Below are 25,587 nucleotides of genomic sequence, written 5' to 3'. Positions count from 1 at the left end.
TAAATGTGACTTACTTTAATGAAAAAATAAGCCAGCTGGGAATTTGAACTTACCAGCCAGTAGTATGCCACACTAACACAGTTTTTCCTTGCCTGTGGTTTCAAACCAGCAGTACAGTAGCCTGTTTCAGCACTAGCACTAGCTGAGATGCAGTTCTCATATATCTAACAAAGAGATATGCCCCTCCTCCCAGATAAACTCTTACTTACGGCCAAGAGAAAAGAAATGAAGAGGTAAAGCCTTGGGGGCTACCTAAAAACTGCCAATTCGTGAAATTGAGAACTGGAAAGCAAGTGAAGAGATGGAAGCTCGTTCCAAAAATAACATTTGGCAACTAGATAAATAACATCTAGTAACCAGAGCCAGTTTGGTCTAATGGTTAAGGCACCAGGCTCAGGAGACCACGAGTTCTAGTATGTCTTAGCATGAAAGCCCACTGCGTGCATTGGGCCAGTTACTTTCTCTCAGTTCAACCCACCTTACATGGTGGTGGTTGTGGGGGAAATAGGTAGGAAGGAGTATTATGTAATTTGCTGTCTTGAGTTATCTATAAAAATAATAAAGGCAGGATAAAAATAAACTAAAATTACACACACACACCTGCCAGAACAAAGGCAATACAATGCAGATGAGGCTTCAAGACCAAATGCAATGGAAGTGGAGAAGTATACCACTACAGAGCCAGATGGTTGGACTAGGGATAATCTCAGACTAGGGAAAGGAATATGATGAACTTTGCCTCTATTATGAAGCATACTTTATTTTTTTATTTCAATTGTCAAATTTAGATACCTCCCATCTCACTCACAGAGTGACTTTAGTCAGAATGCTCTTAGGCAGGGGTTTTCAAACTTGGCCCTTTTATGACTTGAGGACTTCAACTCCCAGAATTCCTCAGCCAGCATGCTTTAGGCATAGCAGCAGGAGAAACACAGAGGGTGACCAACTGGGTCTAAAGACTTACAGGGAAGAATTAGAGGGAGAGATTCACATGGAACAGCCCCCAGAATTCTTTCAGAGCCTGATGAGCAAACTATAGAAAAGCTTTTATGAACCAAAACAGGCTGTCAGCGCATGAAATGAGAAACTAAGCCAAACGTTGCTTAAGGAAGGATTTAAACAAAACGAGGCTGATCCTGCCTAAACTTGAGAATGATAAGTAATAAAAGAGACCTTTATCCTGAATTACGTTGATGGTTTAATAACTTTTTATAAGATTCTTGGTAGCATTTCCTATTATAGCTTGAAAAAGATGAGTAAGCAAAATATCTCTTCAACCAGAAAGAGAAAATTGGGGACATTTTAAAATTCCTATGGCTGAGTGACCAATTCAGCCAACAATCTATGGAGGCTAAATTTCTAAAGAAAGAAGAGCAAACCTTATCTGATACCAGTAAATATAGAAGGCCCTTGGAAAGCTTCTATGTGTCAACAATAACTAGACCAAATTTGGGTACAGCAGATGAAGTTACATATAAGAAAACAGATAGTTCTTGACACTACGAACAGGATATACAAGAGCAAGGATTGCAGCACTACAGTATCCGGTAGAACAATTTATCGCTATTAAATTGCCAACCAAGCCACAACCCCAAGATTCATGCTAGAGAGAGAGAATAGTGAGTGTGTGTCCCGGAAGATGAGAAGGGGTGTTGGAGATTGCATCATCTCTTTCCATCTGTGAACCTTTGGACCACTAAAGTTAATGGCAAGAGATACAGTCATGGAAAAATATTGACCATTCAAATGGGTTCACAAACTTTTAAGGACATCTGTGGGTGGAGGAAGATTTCTTTCATACTGTGTATGTCCTATCTCTCATATAGTTAGAAAATTAAGACTCTTATGTTTAACAGACTAGGGAACTATTTGTTTTCTCCCTCTTGCCTGTCTCCTTCCTGAAGCCATAGTTTAAATAGAAGAGAGATACAGTATAGATAGAAATGCTATCTTACATATGTATTAATATGATGAATATATATTAGTATTTATTCACAGCTGTTCTAAGACTTTACTCTGCATCAAAGGCAATTTTTTCCTGAATGGGACCTGCTGCTAATTACTTGGGATTCTTTCAGTACTCTACACATGTTTAGAAGCACATCCTGAACTCCTGTTAAAGAGTCCCTACTGAATTCAAATCTCCAAATGAAATAAAAAAAGAAATATGCTATCTTTGGTCTAATACGGTTAAGCAATGAATTGGAAGTACATTTGTCCATGTCCTTGATTATCAGGAACTTGTGCATAACAATCCTATTCTGTATTCCCTATGTGCCCTTTTAGCACATGGAATACAACATGATCGATGCTTTTATAAAGTTGATTAATAAGAAAACTTTAAATCGCAGAGAATATAGGCTGCATCAGAAGTGCCTATTGTGCAATACGTATTTGATACCTATTTGTCTTGGGGATCATATCAACAATTCATGTGTCTCCTAACAGCCAGCATTCACAAAGTCTTTTTGTTGCAGGTCAGGTGAAAATGAGCTGCAAGTAGAAGACATAGCTCAGTATATTTATTCTGAAGGTAAGTTGCTTCCTGGATCTTCTTTGTCTGGCATTTGAGGGCAAAGAAGAAAATGTCGCTGTGATCAATACAGATAAAATAAATAATTCTATTGAACATTTGAAGCTGCCTCTGCATTGGGACAGGATGTTGGATTAAATGAAACTTTTGGATTAGATCCAGGAGAACTTTTATTTTGTTATATTTACTAAACTGGGAAAAGATCTTCAATTCCTCTTCTGGAGTTTTTTAAAATTAGGAATGTTACAACAGCTCATCCATTCACAGTTCCATTCAAATTTACATGTGTTACAGATGGATGCCAGAATGTAATTTTGCCAGTGGCATGGAATGCACTCAGCAGATACATATAAACAGAAAGAAGAACGGTTACAGTTAGATTATTAGTTCAATGACCATTGAGTTTAATATATGATATAGACATGTACCAGCCACAATAGAGAAAAATGCTTGGAGAATAGAAAAGCAGCATTTGCCAAACATGGAAAGAATGTGTATTTAACTGTATATGCCTTTGGATTACAAACCTGATCATTAAAAGCCAAATATTAGATGATTAAAAACCTGCTTAAAACTCATTAAAATACGTATATGAAAAACTTAAAAGAAACATATTGAGACTTTTTCAGAACTGAACCAATGCAAGGAACAGCCCCAACTGCAAGTAATTTCATAGACTGGGCTCCACTGGAAAAGCAAAATTAGCAATAAACTAATCTTGTATTGGCATGTTAAGCATATCAGTATTGGAATCTAAAGAAGTCAAGTCTTTGGATCAATAAAACTCCATTTAACTCAAATTTAGCTTCAGTTGTTTTTTTCCATAACCAGTTATTTGCACTTTACAGGGAGGATCTTGAGACATCCAAATTTAGCATGCAAGAAAGGACAAATATAGCTAAATATCATCAGCATATTAGCAGCAGATAGTTCTGAAACCACATATGATCCTTTCTTATGATTTCTTAAATCAGTTAACATGAGATCGTATTTTCAGGGCCATTTTTCAGAGGGGCAGACAGAATATTCCCAGTGTAGTCTTTTGATAGTAAAGCCATTTCAAAGAGGTACCAAATAAGTCAAGTATTGGAGAAAATGCTAGACTGAGGGGAAGAATTGGAAACATATAGAGAAGGAAAAGAGAAGAAATGAAGCATAAATGGTATGTAGTTCTGTGTGTTTTATATACTACAGGAAAGATAATGACTTAATTTCCATAGTAATCAAAAAATTAAAAGGATGTCATTGGCCAGGTTACTGTAATCCCCTAGGTTTTAGTTATAAATTCAAAGCAAGTGAACAGACAATATCCAGGAAAAGCCAATGCTTGGGCTCCTGGATTTTCAATAAGCGAGCATGAGGAAGCCAAAAGGTAGTTTGAGCACAGCAGACATATATGTACTGACAACTTCATAAAAATGTTGTAGTTTTATATCCTGATGTCTGGTGCAAGTATGTAAATCATGGCATTTGTGTGATTAACACTGTCCTAAAAATTAATCACTCAGCTGTGCCTACCTCCAAGTAGCAAAAGTGGAAGAAGGTTCCACAGTTCATAGTTTGCCCTTTATTGTGTGTAGAACCAGAGTTTGAACTCTGCTGGAACTTCATAGACTTAATACTTTCTCTCCATACAAAGGAAATGGGTGGTCTAGTGGTTAAGGCACCAGACTAGAAAGTGGGAGACCTGAATTCAAGTCCTGTCTTAGCCATGAAAGCCAGCTAGGTAACTTTGAGCCAGTTACTCTCTCTCAGCCCAACCCACCACACAAGGTTGATATTCTGGGGGAAATGGAGTGTTGGATATGTCCACTCTGTGTGTGTCTGTGTGTGTGTGTCTGTGTGTGTGTGTGTGTGTGTGTGTATGCGTCTGTGTATATATACACACATATATATATACAGTATGTGTGTGTATATGTGTATATGTATATATGTATATGTATATGTGTGTGTGTATATATATATATGTACGTATGTTATGCCCTGAGTCCTTCGGGAGAAGGGCGGTATACAAATTAAATTATTAAATATTAAATTATTTGTCAAGTCATTTGAATATGCCTTGCTAATTAACTCTTTCTTTCCTGTTTTTGGCCTAACCCAAGGCTATCCACAGGATATAGTCACAACTTATGACAGCTCATTATTTGTGTAAATTATTCAAATTGCTAATAAAGAATTTATATATATATATATAAAATGTTTGTTAAGTATTTAGAATGCACTTGCTTGGTCCTAAACACGGGACAAATCTTATTTCCTGTTTCAGCCTAGCCCAAGGCCATCTACAGGCAGTAGCTGGGCAGCTCATATTTGTGTAATTTTTTTTTGGCTTGCTAACAAAGAATAAAGGGAGACAGATATGATCATTTCAAACTTATTTGTTCTCATCAGTCAGCCATACCCTTCTGAGATTCGAATCTGGGCCAACTGCGTCTTAAGCATTTGTTTTAATCCCTAGGCCACCGGCGCTCTCTCTCTCTTTGTTAGCTGAGAAGCAAGGGAGATATGTGTTAAATGTTTGTTAAGTATTTAGAATGCACTTGCATTGATATATATCAATCTAATGGCAGGCAAGCTAGCTGCATAGCATTATAGTAAATTGGAAGTAGTTTGTATGTACAATTGTAGCCACTTGCTTAGACTCAAAGAGCTCAGAAATCAACTCTGTGCCTCGAAGAGAAACTTAGATTTCTCTTTCTTGAAACTTATTTCTCTCCTTCCTCTTTTCTCTGTCCTTGTCAATCAAGGTGAACAACTAGAAACAATGGTATCAGCAGAAAAGTATGCAGTGTTGGGATCAGCAATTCAAAAGATGGTGGTGAGCTTAGAGTTCCCACAATACATTTCACAGTCCTTGGTGAATGTGAAGCTGTTCTTCATATTGTTGTAATGAGAAACCTTATTGTAGTTTAATAATTAACACACTTCTGGGTGAACAAATCACAGAAGCAGTTCCTTTGAATTGTTTCCTCTGCCATTTATTGTTGAAATCAAACAATTTTCAGTTTAATTTTTTCTAAAAAAATTAAACTGAAAAGTATATCGTCAACAGAAAATGAAAAATAATTTAATATTGAAAATTTTTCTCTATTATTTCTTGATAGCTTGATAGTCAACCCAAAAGTACAATAAACCTTGAGCAGTCAGCTAAGGTATTTCTAGATTCTAGAACTATGTTTAATTTTGTGTTTTCATTTTATATCGGCTTGTATTCAAAGTCGTTCTGGAGTGATACATATTTTAAAGATCTATATATTCCCCAAGACCCTTTTAGGAGTATATAAAATCAAAATTATTTTCCAATCTTTGTTAAAAATTAATATAATATTAAAATCGCATTGAGAATCATGAGAAGTGACAATGGCAATTGTAAATGCATCTATTTTAATTTTTAATACAGGGTATTCCTTGATTTACAACCATTTGTTTAGTGACTGAAGTTGCAACAGCACTGAAAAAAGTGACTTATGACTATTTTTCACATTTACAACGGTTACCTCATTCCCATGGTCCCGTGATCAAAATTTGGATACTTGGCAAGTGGCATGTATTTATGGTGATTATACTGTCCTGGGGTCATGAGATCACCTTTTGTGACCTTCTGACAAGCAAAGTCAGTGGAGAAGCCAGATTTACTTAACAACCATGTCACTGACTTAACAACTACACTGATTCATTTAACGATTGTGGCAAGAAAAGTCATAAAATGTGTTAAAACTCACTTAATAACTGTCTTGCTTAGCAACAGAAATTTGGAGGCTCAAATGTGGCTGTAAGTCAAGGACTACCTGTATGATAAATATCAATAAATATAACCCTTAGAAACAAAAGCTTTTGGGGGGGTCCTCCATAAATTTTAAAAGAAGGAAGGGGTCCTGAGAGAAAACAGTTTAAGAAACCCCGATGTACATTATGATATAAATAAGAAGGAACAATGAATTTGGGGTATTTCTGCTAACTTGAGTCCTGAGATTTGTTAATTAAATTGGTGTTTATTCAGTCATTATACAAGCTCAATGCTGACTGTAGGGGCTTCTAAAAGTATGTTTCAAATATGTATAAACTAAGATAATTAAGAAACTGGATGTCTAGGATCCCATTCTGAGCTCACAGAAGTACAAACTACTGATTCTACCCAGCAGTTCTGAGAATGTGAGTTGCAAATAAATAGTCCTCTGTATTGGATATATTGATTCTGTACTTTCTCTCCCTGTTATCCCACCTCACTCTTCCTACATTTCCTCTGTCTTTCTCTCACCGCAGAAACAAGTGTTGAAGGAAATCTATCCAAGGAATTTCCAAACTCTTCTGTGATGCAACCTTCAACTCCAATAACACAGGTAAAGAGCAACAAAGTCAGAGCGGCCTGATTTTGCCACCAATAATTCTTTGTACACATCAAAACATATTTGTGTAGCACATGAGAGCAAAGATAGTCTTCGGGTTACAATAGCAATTGGAGCAGAATTTCCATTGCTAAGCAGTATAGTTGTAAAACACATTCTCTGCATCGCTTAGCAATGACAGTTGCTCCGGATCATGTGGGTGGTTAAGAGGTAAGGGGCAGGAATCCCAGGCAAGGAGCAGGTGTATTATATATGTAAACAGTTAAGTTAAAAGTGTTTAAACGGTTTACGTGAGGAAAAACAAATCTGACAGAAGAACACGCGGGAACTTTGACAGCTGTCAAAGTTCCCCCGCACAGCGCAGGCGCAGCCACTGACAGCTCGCGGCTGTCAAAACACCGGACCATGCGGAAGCCTAGCTGTCAAAGAGAAGACGACGCGGATTGGTCCGGATTGACGCGGCGCCAAAAGAAACACTCCTGATTGGCCCTCGCTGACAGCTGCCGGCTATAAAAGCCGGCAAGGTTATTCTATGTGTGTCTTGCTCTAAATAAACTCTGTTAGTACTAGCCTGTCATCCCGAGTGGTCCTTCGGCTACTTCACTGGCGACGAAGGTGGGATCGCTCCGGAGCTGAAGTCACAGCCAAGGGAGAGAGTTCCTGAGCTGAAGTCACGGCCGAGGAAGAGAGTTCCCGGCAAGAGCTGTCACTGGAAGTTTTAACTTCCATAGGAGCGACCCAGGACCGGACGACATGGCAAACTTCGGGCGTGTGAGGGAATTCGATACCCGCCATCCCGAGAGATGGCAATCACACCTAGGACAGGTCGAGGGATTCCTCCTCGTCAGTAAAATCACCGACGACAGAGCAAAGGCCGCTGCTCTACTATACATCAGCGGACCTCCAGTGTATGATGCTGCCGTGGGCCTGTTCAGCCCGGTGCCCATCACCGAGGTCTCCTACGCGGACCTGGTGGACCAGCTGAGCAAGTACTATATGCCGGCTCGCTCAGAACTGTACTGGCGGGTCCAATTCGCCCAGAAGAAACAGCGGTCAGACGAACCCGCCAACGAGTTCATCGCTGGGGTCAGACACGCCGCGCGGAACTGCTGTTTCCCCGACTTGGAGGACCGCATCAGAGACCAGGTGGTGATCGGGTTGAGGGACGAGAGGCTGCAGAAGAAGCTGACATCCAAACCCGACATGAGCCTGGCAGAGCTGACCAGAGAAATTATGGCCTACGAGCACAGCCACAAGAAGAAGCCGACTACCACGACCCCAGAGAGCCCTGCGACCGTCTTCCAAGAAAGCGCCACCCTCAGCGACAGCGATGAGTCGGTGGATTTCACCGACGGAGAAGCCCTGCAACGCAGAATGGAACGCAGGCAACCAAGGAGAGGTGACACTTCGGATCGCCGAAGGTCCAGGAACCCCCCTCCGCCACCGTCGCGTTACGAGCAACGGGCCGCCTGTGCCAGCTGCGGGGGCAACCATGCCAGAGGAAGCTGCCGGTTCAGGAACGCTAAGTGCCACAATTGCGGGAAGACCGGCCACATCAAACCGGTGTGCCGCAGCAAGGGCCGTGACAACATCAATGATTTGGAGGCAAACTCCCCAGGTAGGCCAGCTACCCAGGCCAGCAGAGAAAAACCGCCAGGGCCCCTGGTAGAAACAATCGACAGGGTAAACAGTTTAAGCTCAAAGGTTAAGATCAGGGTAAGAATTCAGGGGGTGCCCTGCCTCATGGAAGTGGATTCTGGGTCAGCAGTCTCCTTAATTTCGCTGAAAACTTATCAGGAGATCTGTCAACAGGGAAAGGAAAAAATTCCTCTGAGGCAAACCCAGGTCCACCTAGCAGACTTCCAGAAAACCCCCATTCCTCTGGAAGGGAGGGCTAAGGTTACCGTGCAGTACAAGGAGTTCAAGGGTCCCTTAGAAGTCCTAGTTACGCCAGGGAACCGCACCAACTTGATAGGGTTAAACTGGTTCGGGCCGCTGGGAATCGCCATAACCGGGGTAAATACAATTCAATCACCCAGCCTAGAAGCCGTTTGCAACAAGTATGCAGACGTCTTCGATGGCACGTTAGGGAAATACACCGGTCCCCCCATCTCCTTACAGTTAAACCCAGCAATCCAACCAATTAAGATAAGAGCTAGGAGAGTACCCTTTGCCCTTAAGGAAAAAATTGAAAACGAACTCGATCGCCTCATAGGTCTCGGGGTGCTCGAACCAACGGAAGGGGGAAGCTGGGAGACCCCTATAGTCACCCCAATTAAACCTAACGGGGAAGTGAGATTATGTGCGGACTATAAAGCGACCCTCAACCTAGCCCTCAGTCCCCACGCTTACCCGGTGCCAGCAGTAAGGGACGTATTTGCTTCTATCCGCTCTGGCGCCATTTTTGCCAAACTTGATCTCACGCAGGCGTATTTGCAACTGCCTGTCACTAATGACACGGCGGAAGCCCAGACAATTGTCACCCACCGCGGTGCTTTTAAAGTGAAAAGGCTCCAATTCGGCATATCGGCTGCCCCGGGTATTTTTCAGGGTATCATGGAGAAAACCCTGAAAGGAATACCCGGGGTCTGCCCCTATTTCGACGATGTTCTCATCGCCGGAGAAAACGAAGCAAATTTAGCTGACAGGCTGTCAGCTGTGCTAAGCCGGCTCAGAGAAGCCGGCCTCAAACTGAAACGGGAAAAGTGCTCTATTGGAGTCACATCCACAGAATTCCTAGGGTACAAAATAGACGGCTAAGGCATCCACCCCACCACAGAAAAACTAAGGGCTATTCAAACAGCACCAAGCCCAAAGAATAAACAAGAGCTCCAAGCTTTTTTAGGATTATTAAACTTTTACCATGCCTTCCTTCCCCATAAAGCCACTATCGCGGAGCCTCTGCATAGGCTCCTGGACAAGGGAACTGCTTGGTCCTGGACCAAAATACATGAGAATAGTTTCCAATCATTAAAAAAGATTATTTGTCACAGCTCAACGATCACCCTTTTCAGAGAAGACACCCCAATATGCATCGCTTGCGATGCCTCTCCCTATGGAATCGGGGCAGTATTAAGTCATTTATTCAAGGATGGTACACAGAAACCCATTCACGCACTCTGTCTAAAGCAGAAAGGAATTACGCACAAATAGACAGAGAAGCCCTAGCAATAGTCGCTGGGGTTAAAAAATTTCACGACTACCTTTATGGGAGACCCTTTACTATATTTACAGATCACAAACCCCTTCTAGGCATATTCACGTGGAATAAAACTACACCACAGATTCTCTCTCCGAGAATACTACGGTGGTCCACATTCTTATCAGCCTATTCCTTTCAGTTAATACACAAACCGGGGAAGGAATTAGGACACGCAGACTGCCTCAGCAGACTGCCCATTCAAAGCAAGGATTCAGACCCAGCCCCAGCTGGACTGATTCTAGCAATCTCTCAGCTTCCAGATTGTCCCCTGTCTGCAAGCATTATAGCCAAGAATTCAGCTAAAGACAAAATACTTAGCAGAATCCTCAAATGGGCCACAACAGGGTGGCCAGCACAAAACCCACACCCCCAATTCCAGCCATATTTGAGCAGAAAAAATGAAATATCCACTCATAGGGGATGCCTACTGTGGGGGAATAGGGTAATAATACCAGAGAAGAACATAAGCCAAACGTTACACATTTTACATGAAGGACATCCAGGCATTGTCAAGATGAAAGCAATGGCTAGAAGTTATGTCTGGTGGCCGGGCATAGATAAAGAGATAGAAAGATATGTGGGAGGGTGCTATACCTGTCAAGCGACCCGGAACGAGCCACCCCAGGCACCAATCCACAAATGGGAAACAACAAAAAACCCATGGTCACGCATACATTTAGACTTTGCTGGACCTATCAAGGGACAGAGTTTCCTAATTGTTGTGGACAGTTATTCTAAATGGTTAGAAGTCACCCCCCTTAAGAAAACAACGTCAGGAGCCACTATACAAGCCCTAAGAAAAATATTCGCCACACACGGCCTCCCAGACACCATAGTTTCAGACAATGGCCCTCAATTCACTTCTCGTGAATTTCAGATATTCGCTATGAAGAATTGTATTAGGCTGGTCACGTCTGCGCCCTTCCACCCATCAAGTAACGGGATGGCTGAAATTATGGTACGCTCCACAAAAGAAGCTTTAAAAAAGTTCGTCAAGGGGAATTGGCAAAGGCGACTCAGCCAATTCCTAATGTCACAACACACAACTCCATGCACAACAACTGGCAAATCACCAGCGGAACTAAGATGGGGGAGGAGGCTGATAACACGACTTGACAGACTGCATCCTGACACATATCCGGAAGAACACGTACAAACCCCCCCCATCCGCACATTCAAGCCAGGGCAAATGATATGGGCACGATCTTACTCCGATAAAAACAAATGGGTCCAAGGGACAGTGCTACAACAAACAGGACCCATTTCTTACCTAATTTCCACACAGACTCAAGGCAACCTACGCCGCCATATCAACCAACTCAGACCCAGACAACCGCCATACACACCAGACCCCCAAACGGCGGAACTCGACCTGCAACCCCTTCCAGAAATACCACCAGACCAAGAGGAAGAGGAGCAAAGAGACGCACCACCGGCAGACCCTGACAACGCCCCACTTCCACGTCGTTCCACCAGAAACCGAAGGGCCCCCACCTACCTAAAGGACTACCAGTGTGCAGGTTCCAACGACAGAGGGGGAGAGAACGCTCCAGGGGAGGGGTAAGGGGTGTATTATATATGTAAACAGTTAAGTTAAAAGTGTTTAAACGGTTTACGTGAGGAAAAACAAATCTGACAGAAGAACACGCGGGAACTTTGACAGCTGTCAAAGTTCCCCCGCACAGCGCAGGCGCAGCCACTGACAGCTCGCGGCTGTCAAAACACCGGACCATGCGGAAGCCTAGCTGTCAAAGAGAAGACGACGCGGATTGGTCCGGATTGACGCGGCGCCAAAAGAAACACTCCTGATTGGCCCTCGCTGACAGCTGCCGGCTATAAAAGCCGGCAAGGTTATTCTATGTGTGTCTTGCTCTAAATAAACTCTGTTAGTACTAGCCTGTCGTCCTGAGTGGTCCTTCGGCTACTTCAGCAGGGTGGTGGGTAGGTAGGTGCTGCGGGGGGGGGATGCTGTGGGGAAGTGCCACAGGGCATGGGCCACCTAGAGGGGGGTGCAGACAGATTGACAGGGGCCATTGGTGATAACCTTTGAATGTGGGCAAGCTGCAGGGGCTGCAGGCAGTTGGCAGGAGCCACAGAGCAATGCTTTTGAATGCAGGCAGGTTGGCAAGGGCTGTGAGCTGGCAATTCTGAGCACAAGTGGGACAGCAGGGACTGCAGACAGGCACCACAGAGCATGGGTGGGCTGGTGGGGGCCAACACAAAGCAGGTACTACAGAGTAAGATTGTAAATGGTGTTCACATGACTGCAGCTCATTCTGACATAATTGCAAGACGGGCACTCAAGCACCCAGATCACAATCACGTGACCATGCGGGATGCTGCAAAGGCCACAATTTCATAAACTGGTTGTAAGTCCATCTCGTTCAGCACTGGTATATTCTTGAACAATCACTGACTGAGTAATGGTCATAAATAGAGGACAATCTGTATAATGTGTGCAATATTTTAAGTAATAATTATGCTAATGTACAAAATGATACATAATACAATGACAATATGGAAGGAATAATAAATCATACAGACATATATTGTAGCAGAGTGCATTCAGTTATATTTTAAACTTGTATATATATTTCATATTTCCATCTGAGCATTTTCTGATTTTTCAGCTGACAATTTTCCTTGTATTCTTTTTTTCCTAAATTTTATTTATTCTTAATATTCAAGTCACCACAGCTTTAAATGTACATATCCTTAACATTTACATAAATAGATCTCATGTTGTCCATTACACTGTTATTTTTATTCATGGCTGAAGTAACTATTCTTGTTTTTTCAACACTTGGTTAATTTGTTTGTTTGTTTTTTGGAGCAAATAATACCAAATGATGACAATAATCTCGGCTTGCAAAGGAAACCAGTCCAATGAAAAGTTGGTAGGTTGCTGCCTGTTTCCACCACTTCAGAGAAGTGGCTTCATTCAAAGCTCCATTATTAAATATGTCCTGTATAAACAGTTCCTCACCTAGCATATTATGTTTAATATAACTGGTGTCCTGACAACAGTAATTTGTAGTTGATAGTATGAAATTAGTAGTTGATCCTACCTCTATTGCTTGCAAATTAATGTTTTCATTAGATTTTTTTGTTTCTTCAGCATCTTGAAGTCCCTTCCAAATGACAACAGTATCTTTGCAATGCAGTATCCATTTCTCCAAAAAAATTCTATGGTGGTATACAGGTAATCCTTGGTTGACAACTGCAATTGGGACCAGAATTTCCATTGCTAAGTGATGCAGTTGTAAAGTATGACATCACATGTCCACATCATTTGGCAACAGCTGTCCAGGCAGTCCCCATTGCCATTGTTAACCAAATCCCACTGGTTGTTAAAAGAGGACCCACCCCGATACAAGCCATTCCCAGCTTGCTCCCTCCAAGTCCAGAGCCCCAATAAAGTAAGGGACTGCCTTCTCTGCCTTCTCTTGAACTCTCCCCACCTGCCCACCACCACCACCCCATCTCAATCAAAGACCGAATGAAAGAAATTGAAAAAAATGCATGTACCAAAATGGAAACAAATTAGCAGCAAAACTTTGGCTAAAACAGTTAAGAAGCTGTTAAAATTATTCCAACTGAAACATTGGCCAAATGAACGAATCAAGTAAAAGAAAATACTTCTTACAAATATACCAAATGTGTTTGGGAAATGGCACACACACCACTCACACAAAGTTGTGTGCATTCCTGCCCCTTGGACAAAACCAGTCCCTTTTTGCCCTGCCGCCTGCGCCAGGCCACCAACCCGGAAAGGTTGGGGAATGAATTTCTACAGGACTCAGAACTGTTGGTTGAGCAACTAGGGCCAGCAGCTGCAGGATTACTGGAAGAAAAATTGTATGCCCATTGCAAATATAAGAAGATTAAAACAACGAAATGATAAAATAATTTGTAATCTGTTATTGAAACAAAAAATAACTGAGCATCTAGAACAGCACAAAAACAATAGAATAAATTAGCCTGCATTGTTACAAAGAAACAGCACAAATATTAAAAGATGTCAGTAGCGCAATATCAAATAGGGAACATAAAACATAAAACATATAGGGAACGGTTGCTGGAATTGGGTATGTGTAGTTTAACGAAGAGTGAGGGGTGACATGATAGCAGTGTTCCAATATCTCAGGGGCTACCACAAAGAAGAGGGAGTCAAGCTATTCTCCAAAGCACCTGAAAGCAGGACAAGAAGCAACGGATGGAAACTAGTCAAGGAGAGAAGCAACCTATAACTAAGGAGAAACTTCCTGACAGTTAGAACAATTAACCAGTGGAACAACTTGCCTCCAGAGGTGGTGAATGCTCCAACACTGGAGGTTTTTAAGAAGAGACTGGACAGCCATTTGCCTGAAATGGTATAAGGTTTCCTGCCTAAGCAGGGGTTTGGACTAGATGACCTCCAAGGTCCCTTCCAACTACTACTACTACTACTACCACTAATTATTATTATTATTATTATTATTATTATTATTATTATTATTATTATTATTATTATTATTATTATTAAATATAAGCATCAACTTGCTGCAAGAAACAAACTAACTACCGTATTTTGCAGCGTATAAGATGACTTTTTAACCCATGAAAATCTTCTCAAAAGTCAGGGGTCGTCTTATACGCCGGGTGCTAAAACTTTAGGGACAGGGCTGGCTGGAAAACCTGGAGCGGATCTCCCATTTAGTCTGCGCAGAGAAAGCAGGACCAACTGGAGAAGAAGCTGCAGTCTGTGATTTTTTACAGGCTGGGGTCTGGGTGTCTTTCCTTCTAAAGTTGAAGAGCAGCTGTAGTCTATCCCAACTTGAAAGGCAGGTGGGGAATGCCTAGCCAGAGCAGCTGCTTAGCTCTAAGGACACATTTGACTCAGGAACTGGGCGGGCTGGCTGGAAAACCTGGAGCAGATCTCCCATTTGGTCTTTTTTTTTTAATCCCATTTATATCCCGCCCTTCTCCGAAGACTCAGGGCGGCTTACAATTTAAAGAACAAATCAATGTGCTTAGCAATAGCTTTCATTCTATGTATATGCCTGCTTATTAGGGCTTTCGCCCCCCCCAGCAGCATTATTACAAAGTCAGCTTATTGCTGCCAACAATCTGGGTCCTCATTTTACCTACCTCGGAAGGATGGAAGGCTGAGTCAACCTTGAGCCTGGTGGGATGTGAACCTGCACTAATTGCAGGCAGCTGGTGTTACTTAAGGCTCTGCGCAGGGAAAGCTTTAGAGTGAATTAGGAAAAGTTTAATCCACTTGCACTGTTTTATGTTTACATGTTTGATGACAAACAGCCTTATGTTTATAAGTGACAGTTTTCCTACTAAGTACCTGCATGTCTTAAGCATTTGAATTAAAATTACCATATTAAAATCAAATCTGATGTTTTTTAATTTTTATTTGGTGTGCGTTGGAAGAGGGGTAGTCTTATACGGCGAATATAGCCCAAAACCTATAATTTAACAGGAAATGTAGGGGGTCGTGTTATACGCCCAGTCGTCTTATACGCCGGAAAATACGGTAATGCACGGCATGCCTGCAGATATGACTAAATATCTTGGATGCAAAATGAACAAAGAACAAAAGTGCCCCACCAAAATGGAAGGCCAGATTGGAAAATAAGATCAGCATGCTAAGATCAGGTGCAATCAATCAAGAAGAGATGGAAGCAAAGAAGCTGAGCAATAAAATCAAAACATATCCAATCAAAAAATATCACCTAGAAACAAAGACGGTCAAAGAAGCACTGCAAATAATAAAACAGCAAATAATAGCTACAGCTGATATAAAGCTTGAATTTTACTTTACTGGTAGTCCACAGCAGTCCAGAGCTCATGTTAAGGAAACAGAGCAAGCCATTCCATTCCTGAACTGCATGATGAAAATCCAGAAGCAGCTGCCAGTTTTTGCAATCCCCAGAACTCAATGTGAGCATTCTGAAAATGGTGGGTGTATCTGGGATTGCCCAAGAGACTCAGGAACAGAGTGGCTTGCTCTACATCTTTAATGTGAGCTCCAGAAAACTCTGCAGCGGTCCACCGCAGTCCAGAGCTTGTGTTACGGAAGCAGGCCAAGCCTTTCCTATTCCTGAGTCGCATAATGCAATACCAGAAGCAGCTGCCATTTTCAGTGCGCCCACAATTCAGTGCAGCTCTCCTGAAAATGGAGACAGCTTCCAGGATCCCACCATGCAGTCCTGGAATGGAGTGACCTGCCCTCCTTCCCTAGCCTGAGCTCTGGAGATCTTTGAAAGGTATGTGAGGAGGAGGGTATGGGGCCAGGTGGAATGGGAAGCAGGTGCAGGACCTGCAGGCACCCAGTGGGGGAATGGGGGGATAGAGGGAGAGGGGGCACTGCTGCGTCCCTGTGGTTAGTCATAAGGGCAGCAGCATTTACTTCAGGACCGGGCCCTAAGCAGCTTTTGGGGAAGTCCACTGTAACTTCAAACGATTCAATTAAAATAATTTTATTGTATTTTAAACAAAAGTAATACTTGTTAGATTTTGAAAACTAGGTTTAACTGTTTTTTAAAATAATTTTACAAACATTTTAAAAAATTCTTAGTCAACGCTCTGAAGATGCAACCTACTACATAGCTCTAAAACTTAGAATAACAGAATTGGAAGGGATCTCATAGTCCGATCCCCTGCTCAAGAAGGGAGACCCTATACCAGGGGTAGGCAACCTTGGCTCTTTTATGACTCATGGACTTCAACTCCCAGAATTCCTGAGCCAGCTGGCTCAGGAATTCTGGGAGTTGAAGTCCATGAGTCATAAAAGAGCCGAGGTTGCCTACCCCTGCCCTATACCATTTCTGACAAGTGGCTGTCCAGTCTCTTCTTGAAAGCCTCCAGTGATGAAGCACCCACAACTTCTGAACTTTGACAATATCATTTCTTTCTAGTAAGAGTTCTTCCTCCACAGCATTCTTTTGTATTGATTTGATATTGATTGACCAATTCATATTTACAGTAGAGCTTATCCCAATTAATTTACAATGTAGCAAACAGCTCCAAAGGGCCGTGTATTTGAAAAACTCTATGTATTTAGATCATTTGTTACCATTCTGCAGGTTAGACCATTTAAAAAATACATTATTCTTAAATTTTTATTCTTATTTCAAATGATACCGGTTCTTAAGAAAGATTCTAATTTGGAAGAATGGCAACGGGGTATCAATAAATTTGTTTGGGCAGGGAAAAGGCCACGAGTTAAACTTAAGATTATGCAGGATACTCGTGAAAGAGGTGGTCTTAAAATGCCCAATCTTAAATTATATTATGAAGCTGCTGCGTTAGCAGGGATAAGTGATTGGATTAATCTGACACAAGAGAGATTATTAAATCTTGAGGGCCACGACCTGTTATTTGGCTGGCATGCGTATTTGTTGTATGATAAGAAGGTAGATAATGTGTTTAAAGTGCATATTTTAAGACAGGCATTGTTGAGAGTTTGGAAGAAGTATAGATACAAGTTAGACTGTAAGATACCATTGTGGGCAATTCCAAAACACGCAATAGAAAACATAAATGTTGGTTTCAAACATGACGTGACTACGTATAAGGAGATTTTAAGCTTGGAAAGAAGTGTATGGTGTTTAAAATCGTATAATTTCTTGCGAGATGAGAAGATTGTTCAAACCTGGTTTCAATATACTCAATTACGGGCCAGGTGGAAAGAAGATCAGAAAACTGGTTTTGCAATGACTGACGAAAATTTGATAAAGCAAATTAGAAATCAGGGTCCAGCACATATCAAACGGATATATCTTGCATTGATAGAAATTGATTCAGAAACAGAATTGGTTAAAGACTGTATGATAAAATGGGCCCAGAACATCCAAGAAGTTATTACAATGGATACGTGGGAAAAGATCTGGGTGAGGAACGTAAAATTTACACAAGCTCAAAACTTAAGAGAGAACTTTTATAAAATGTTTTATAGATGGCATTTAGATCCTAAAAAGCTTGCAAGTATGTATCCGAGCTATCAGCCAAAATGCTGGAGGTGTGGTGGTGAAGATGCAACATATTTTCACATATGGTGGACTTGTAAAAAGGTCAAGGCTTTTTGGATAAAAATTTGGTGGAATATGCAGAAGATCTTCAAGCAAAAGATAAAGTTTTGTCCGCAATTTTTTTTGTTGGGTATAATTACAGGTGTTACTGTTGTGGACACTAAGTTGATGTTAAATTTAGTTACAGCAGCAAGACTTCTAATAGGTCAGTATTGGAAGAAGGAGGAGCTCCCGACTATAGAAGAATGGACTTTAAAGGTTTCTGACCTGGCAGAAATGGCAAAGATTTCGGCTTATTTGAAAGATCATTCGCAAGAACGTTATATTAGGGAGTGGGAAAAATGGATTGAATATATTCAGAAGAAATATGGGACTAAAAAGTTTCACTTGGCATTTGAATAAGTCTTCCTTTCTTTTTTTTTCTTTTTTCTTTCTTTTTATATTTAATATTAATATTGCTTGTAGTTATTTTATATGAGCTAGAGAGTGATAGATTTAAGAATTTATTGTTGGTAGCATATGGATGTTTATGATTGTTCTTTGTTTTTATACCCTGTACTTAGCTCTGGGAAGTCGGGGGGGGGGAGGGGGGAAAGGGGGGGAGGGGTAGGGAGGGATAGGTTGGGGAGGGGGAGGGGGGATTGTTAAAGATAAAATGTATTTTAAAACTTTTCAATAAAAAAAATACATTTGTTTTCTCACTGGGTATTAATGTTTTTATTTTTATTTTCTGGACATTTACATATGAAACACTAAATTATTTTTTTCTTATTTCTAATGAAGTCATTCTGGTTTGTATTTTATAATTTTGAATTACTAATTTTAACATCATAGTACAGTATATAATGCTAATGTGCTACAAATATCAGTTACTTGTTATTTGTCATCTAATCTATTTATATTTATATATATATATATATTATATATCTATTTATTTATAATAAAATTGCTGTTCTCATAACATATCATACATAGTTTGGCTACTATCCTGTTGCTTAACATAACTATCTTAATCAGCATTGCCTTGCAGAAATATATGATGTCCATTCGTTTAAACAAAGCAGTACGTTCTGAGGAGAAATAAGTATACTTAAAATGAATGTATTATTAACTCTATAAGCAGTTTTTACTTCCCCATGGTTCTTGCTAAAATGTAACCTTTTTAGTCCTAAAAGTTAACACTTTTAATACAGACTAAGAGTAAATTTTTAATAAGATTGGGATCCTGAAACCTGTAGGCTGTATCTAACCCAAAATATTTGTAGCTTCCTCCACCTTCAATCACGAGCTACCAAATCTTGGCAGCAAACAATTGTTACATAGTGGTTAAAATTGCAGGGTTAGACAGAGATGAACCAGGTTTGATAATTGAAGCTTATTGGGTGATTTGGCCTGTCACTTTCTTTTGATTCGTACTTCTCACAGGATACCACTGTGATCGTACCAATGTATGCTACCTCGAGCACAGAGAAGAAATGGGTGTTAAAACGTAACAAATAAAAATTGATAATTTTTCTCCTCTTAAAGATGAACAATTAAAAAATAGGTAGTAAAAGAGCTTGAACTTCAGATTTTTATAAGTCTTTTTAGAATAGCTATTGTTCAATTAATTATTGTGTAGACTTTTTCTGACCTACAGCATATTTTACCAAGTAGTGTGCTTGAAGAAAAGATTAAGTCAATACCTGTTGGTACAAATGGAAGTGGAAAGTAAAGTATGTTGTTTGTTTCCTTTATAGGCATGCAATTTTGTGGTTGTTATGCCATAACACCTAAGGCAGAGAAAGGCACATTCCTTACTCTCCTGATGAAACGTAATGCTCTGTTTCTACCGTTCCATAGTTAGCTATGAGCATTAATCATACTGTAGATAAATGTATTATTTTGCTACTGCTTTTCACATTCTGTCTATTTTTTCTGCTTTTTCTTTCATGGCCTAGATTCCTGAACTCACAATCACTACTAACTCACCAGAAAAGAAGGACCCTTCTAAAGATCATCTTGTAGATTTTACTGATTCCCCACAGGGACATGCCATCAGGATCCACACTACATCTCACGAGGAGCTGAAAGTGCCATGGGGTTTTATGCTAGGTACCGAAACCCATCCCTTGGGACAGTGGGATGCTCCCGAATTCAGCAAGTGTGACCTCACCACAGAGGGCTCTTTCATGGAAGAATGCATGGAGGAACAGTTGAGAAGATACCAAGAACTGCCCCATCGCTTGGAGGAAGATGCCATAGATAGAGAACTGGAACAGCTTTACTTGTCCCATCTGAGCCGGCTTCGAGCAGAGGAGCTTGGAGGAAGAGGAGAGTGGTCTGAGGAGAGCTCAGGCAGCAACACCAGTCCTGTACCATCTCTCATTGCATTGCGTCAGAGTGTCTTGACTGATCGTGACTTGATAGTCAACTGGACAGGCCCAGAGAGAGCACTCAACAGTTCCCTGGCAAAAGAGATCACACTGTACTATGCTAAGCAACGGGGCGATGACTCCAGAGATAGTGAGGAGGAGGGAATTATGGCAGGATATGCAACACAGGGACCACCTGAGGTGGTGGGACCAGGCCGTGATAGCCCACCGGTCTTACTAGAAGGCTGCTTTCTAAATCATCTGGAAGAGGGAAATGTCCAACAGAGTCCAATGAAGGACTCTGACTCCTTTCCCTTGAGAGTGGTGGCACCCAACACCTTGAGGCCGGTAATTCCAGAGGCTATGGTTATGCCCCTTGTAGTTCCAGCCCGGACACTAGTGCCCCTACCAAAGTGGCCCACAGACCTGCCATCCAGCCCTCTTGATGCCCATGGACAAGGCAAGTGCCAGGGCTTCTTGATCGGGCATGGCAGCCTCTGGCTGGGTGAGGGCCTTCATGTCCACAAGCCCTCTGAAACCAATCCCGTTCCTCATAATGAACTTGAAAAAATCTTGACACGCTCCCTGCGGTTCCTCAGCCTCTTCGTCTTCCTTCCCGTGGTTTTCAACAGCTGCATGCCTTTGGTGGCCGTTACACTTTACCTCCTTTTGGATTGGTTCTCATAATTGGTATGACTCTCAGAAGTGCCAAAAGGCCCATGAGAAGATCTGTAACTTGGCTCTATTCCCGTTTCACCTGATCAACTCAAAATTTGGCAGTAGTGTCCGATCTTTTTAGAGTTAATAGCGCATCCGTTCTAAATTTCCCAAGGTTCGGAACTATTTATTTTTATTAAATCGTCTGGTATAAGATAAAAAATTGCTTGGACAATAAAAATGAGCTATATGTAAAACTTGCCATGAATTGGATCTGAGATAGCAGTTACAAGACCCAGAGGAGGTGACAGAGGGCTCAAAGCCCCAATAGCCCTCCCGCTCTCCCTTTGCACTGTTTATTCAAGAAAGCTAGAAGCAACAGCATTGTCTGTCCTGTCATTTGCAAATATGGAGAGGCAACTAAGGATGCCTTGTCTGAAGGGCCTCAAATCCTACTCAGAGCCAGAATAATATGTTTCCCTTTTTCGCCTTTAAGAACAAAATTCCTTGTTAAGATTTAGTAGACTTTATCTCTGTGTTTTCAGCCTTCCTCTTTCAGGTACTTGGCTGAAATCCAGTTAGCTTACTTATAAGAAGTAAGTAAGTCATTAATTTATTTCCAATTTGGGAATGAGGCAAGCATTTCCTAAAAGGACCGTATTCTTTGATGTTTTTACAGATACATGCTTTTAGCAGGCTTTGACTGTAACTTGCTACAAAGCAAAACATTAATATTAAGGGATAATTTCAGAATCTTAACATTTACATTTTTAGGGGGAAAAAGTCAAAATGGCCCATGTAAAACTTCTTAAGATAGAACGTTTTATTTAAGTACTGTCAGGCCATTCTCTATATATTAGTGCAACGTTTGGTAACTAAATTCCTAGTACAGTAAGTCTGAGGAGCCTCTGTTTTTATTATATGACAAAGTACCAACCTGTTCTGTGTAAGATATTTGGAGAAATCAACTAGCTAGCTCAGTTTCTATTTTGCTTTTCCCATGGGCAAGTGCAAATGATTACTAATTAAGTGAATTCTGCATTAACAAGCAAAAATCCCATTGAGTTAAAAATGGCCCCACACCTAGTGCTAATCTGTTGCGGAAGTTCCTTTGGCTCTGGGAAAGAATGCAGGCTTAGACCTGAATGGACTACCCTATGACATAGCAGTCTATCAACGTGAAAAAGACTAATTCATAGATGACCCCTAATCCCCATTTATTTTTACAAGGCTGGGAAATTGTAAATATGTTTTGAAAATATCATGAAGCACTTTCTTTCAGAATGTTCTCTTGTGCCAGCCTCAGTGAATTTAACCAGAAAAGTCCAAAGGCAAAATAGCACTTTTGTTGAGCACCTGATTTCAGAATGGATTTGTGCAATCCTGGATTGTGCTCCACGTTTCTGTAATTTCCCATTATTTGAATGAAACAGGGAGACAGACGTAAGTTTTCCATTCCAAAGAAGATGGCAGCATTTTCAGTTTATTGTCCGTACAGCTTCTGCAAAATACAATCACAACCATTCCAGATGGCCTCAACAATCGCACAGCCAAGTTCCATTCATGCCCCAATCCTGAGCCATACCCAGCTTCTTAGGAAGAAACTTTGGACTGCTGACTGTGCTTCTAGGACCCCTTTTCACTCCTGGATCCTATACTTCTCTGCCACTAGCAGGGTCCAACACAGAGGACTACAGGAAAGCTCCCTAAAACAGATGGTCCCATATTTATTTTTGTACCTGGTGGGAAGGCTGACTTTTTCTACCGTAGAATTCATCCCAAGATAGAGATTTTATTTATTAACAACTAGCAGTACAAACCCGGGCTGGTGGGTTTGCAGAAGATTAAAATAATTTATATATACATGTTTGATGTCTGCAGCAAAGGAGTAGATTGGAAACATCCTGTGTCTTTATGTGCCATAGGTTGAAATGGCACTGAACTTGCTGTAAGAAGAAAGCCCACCCACTTTCATGCTGCTAAATGTTTTTCATTAACTTCCTCTTGAATGTTGTACTGTCAGCAGCTGCTGTGATATAGCTTGTGGGGCCTTGTGGAGGAAGTGGAGATATTTGTATGGGTTCTGAAGCCACTTCTGTCTGCTGATCCAGACATGGTCCTGCTTTCCCTATCCATTAGTGAATGCTCTTAACTAAGGAACATGGGGGGGTGGGTTGGAAAGTGGAATACTGTTTGTGCTTCATGAAGAGAGATCTGTCCTGACGTCAGTCATCATAAGAAAAATCTGTATTTTCCAGATAAAAGCTGAGATCAGAATGTAATTAGCAGTCACGGCTGTGTGTGAGTGGGTATGTATGTGTGTGTGTGTGTGTGAGAGAGAGAGAGAGAGAGAGAATGAATATACACATACTTTTCTTAATTGTCCTATGGTTACATTTTTTGTTGTCATAATATTGTTCCTTCTGCCTTATTCAAACTGTCAGATCCTTCATCAGACAAATATGTCTTATACATGTTCCACACCATACAAGTTCTGAAAATTATTTGGTACCTCTACTTGGCTACAAAGCAAGCATTGGTTATACTTCATACCTCTGTAGAAACACTGACTGGTCAAAGCCAAAATCTTCATAAGTGAGCAAGGCTGCCTCTGGGTGGCAGATGGTTGAATAACAATGACTACACAATGGGATATAAACGTATTGTGGAGCTTTATGCTTCAGAGAGTTCTTCTACACATCTTGTATTGAAATGCATAATATCTGCATAGAACATTCCTGTGCTTTTGCACAACTGGCCATATAAGCTAACATGTGCAGGAGAATTTATATTGAGATGTGCTTCATGTTAATAGGTTTCTATGGATTTGAGGGATACCCAAATTCAAAGTATTTTGGATTGGCTCTTGTAAAACCAAACTTACTTTAGTGCTTTTACTTTATGTTGTTTTTGTTAACTTTCAGCATTCAGCTGGCCAATTTGGAGTACAGTTGTTTCAAGGTTCTCCATCTGCACCTAGAAAGCTAGAGTTTGTGCAAGAAAGTTATACTAGATTCTTCCTTACTTTTAAATGAAGTATGTTCAGTAATATGAACTACCTTCAGTTCAAGGTTGTGTACTTTAAACATAGTGTCAATAAGAGCTAGATTTCAGGTTGTTATAAAAAATCATCTCTATAACCACTGTTGTGTATCTGCATTAATGTATAAATCTTTGCTCCCACTGGATCCTGTATACTAACTCTTCACCATTATTATAGAAAAATCAGTGGTTTCTCTTCTCTGAGCAGCAATAATAAAATGTAATTCAGAGGAGATAGGAAGTTTGGGTAATCTTTATAATTAATGTTGAAACTAAATAGATGTAAGAATGCACAAATATAATTGTATGCAACAGGTTAGCATGTGTAATAATTACAGCTACTGTTTGTACTACATTAACAAGTTACACAATTTTCCGGGTCATGAAAAATACAAGCCAGAAACTACAGTACTAGGTAGAGCCAAGTTCATAACGCCTTCCATTTATACACAGGACCTCATTATATTTCCAATGATATATTTGCAAAATTCCAGGTAATTTTCAGAACAACATTATATTCTAGTCTAGTATACTACAGCAAGAACAAATATGAATCCTATGACATCCTGAACGCTTACATCTAATATAGCATAGATTTTTGTAGCTAATAGTCCACATTGTTAGATATCTGGAATAGAGAGAAGAGTACTATACATTCACAGCCATTTGGAAGAATAGGCTAATGGAGTTGGTAGAAAGAAAGGTCAGAAACATTGAAAACTATCTCTAGATACTGGCCAATAATTCAAAAATTATCAGTAATTTAACAAAAGATCAAAGGTTTTATTACACATTACACTGCATGTATTAAGCTCATCAGTGTAAGAATAACTGCCACGGTCAACAGTTTTGTTAATGGTCAAAGAGTTATTTATTTATTATTTGCAAAGTTAAACTAGCTGGAGATAGACTTTGGAATTATTTTAAAATGATCAGATAAGTGGTTGCAATAGCCCAGATGTCTAATTTATTAGGGATGAGAGGGTGATTTATTTGATCCTTTTTGTGGCTAGCTTTTTAGGTTGTGCTGACCTCTTTTTGTATAGCAGCTGGTTCTGTCCAGTAGTCTTATCTTGATGCAAATTGACTTATGCATGCAGAATGCGTTGTGGAGATTTCACTTTGGCCACTGGTATTTGTGACTTTATCCATAAGAGACTTTTTCTGTGAACAGACTGAATCCATGCAGTTGGGGTGGGGTGGGGTGGGGGAATAAGATGTGCAGGTTGAATTAGTATCAAGCTGTGGATTTATGAATGAGAAATCATGCTTGTTCAGCCCTTGAAACGTAGCTTGCTGGAGAACACTAAAGACGAGAATTAGCAGTGGTACATTTGTCTGTGATTTAAAAGCAACAACTCTGCATTCTTTCTTCAATTTTGCAATCACCCCATGGTGTGGAATTAGATTACAATCCCAGAAGCCT

The 25,587-nt window shown here is 40.7% G+C and overlaps 1 protein-coding gene across 1 annotated transcript in view; it reads left to right on the top strand.

The window, feature by feature from the left end:
* PPP1R3F (protein phosphatase 1 regulatory subunit 3F) overlaps nucleotides 1–25,342 on the top strand; it is a 54,192-nt gene extending 28,850 nt beyond the window's left edge. Inside the window, exons 2-4 of the mRNA XM_081321366.1 lie at nucleotides 2,478–2,533; nucleotides 6,800–6,876; nucleotides 20,049–25,342. Coding sequence (XP_081177492.1) covers nucleotides 2,478–2,533; nucleotides 6,800–6,876; nucleotides 20,049–21,149 — 1,234 coding nt within the window. The 3' untranslated portion in view covers nucleotides 21,150–25,342. The remainder of the gene's footprint in view (nucleotides 1–2,477; nucleotides 2,534–6,799; nucleotides 6,877–20,048) is intronic.
* Nucleotides 25,343–25,587: the final 245 nt, after the last annotated feature.

The sequence above is a fragment of the Vipera berus genome (genome assembly GCF_964194415.1).
Source record: "Vipera berus genome assembly, chromosome: 2".
Taxonomy (NCBI): domain Eukaryota; kingdom Metazoa; phylum Chordata; class Lepidosauria; order Squamata; family Viperidae; genus Vipera; species Vipera berus.
Note: the sequence above shows the minus strand (reverse complement) of the source record. Positions and strands in the feature narration are given on the sequence as shown.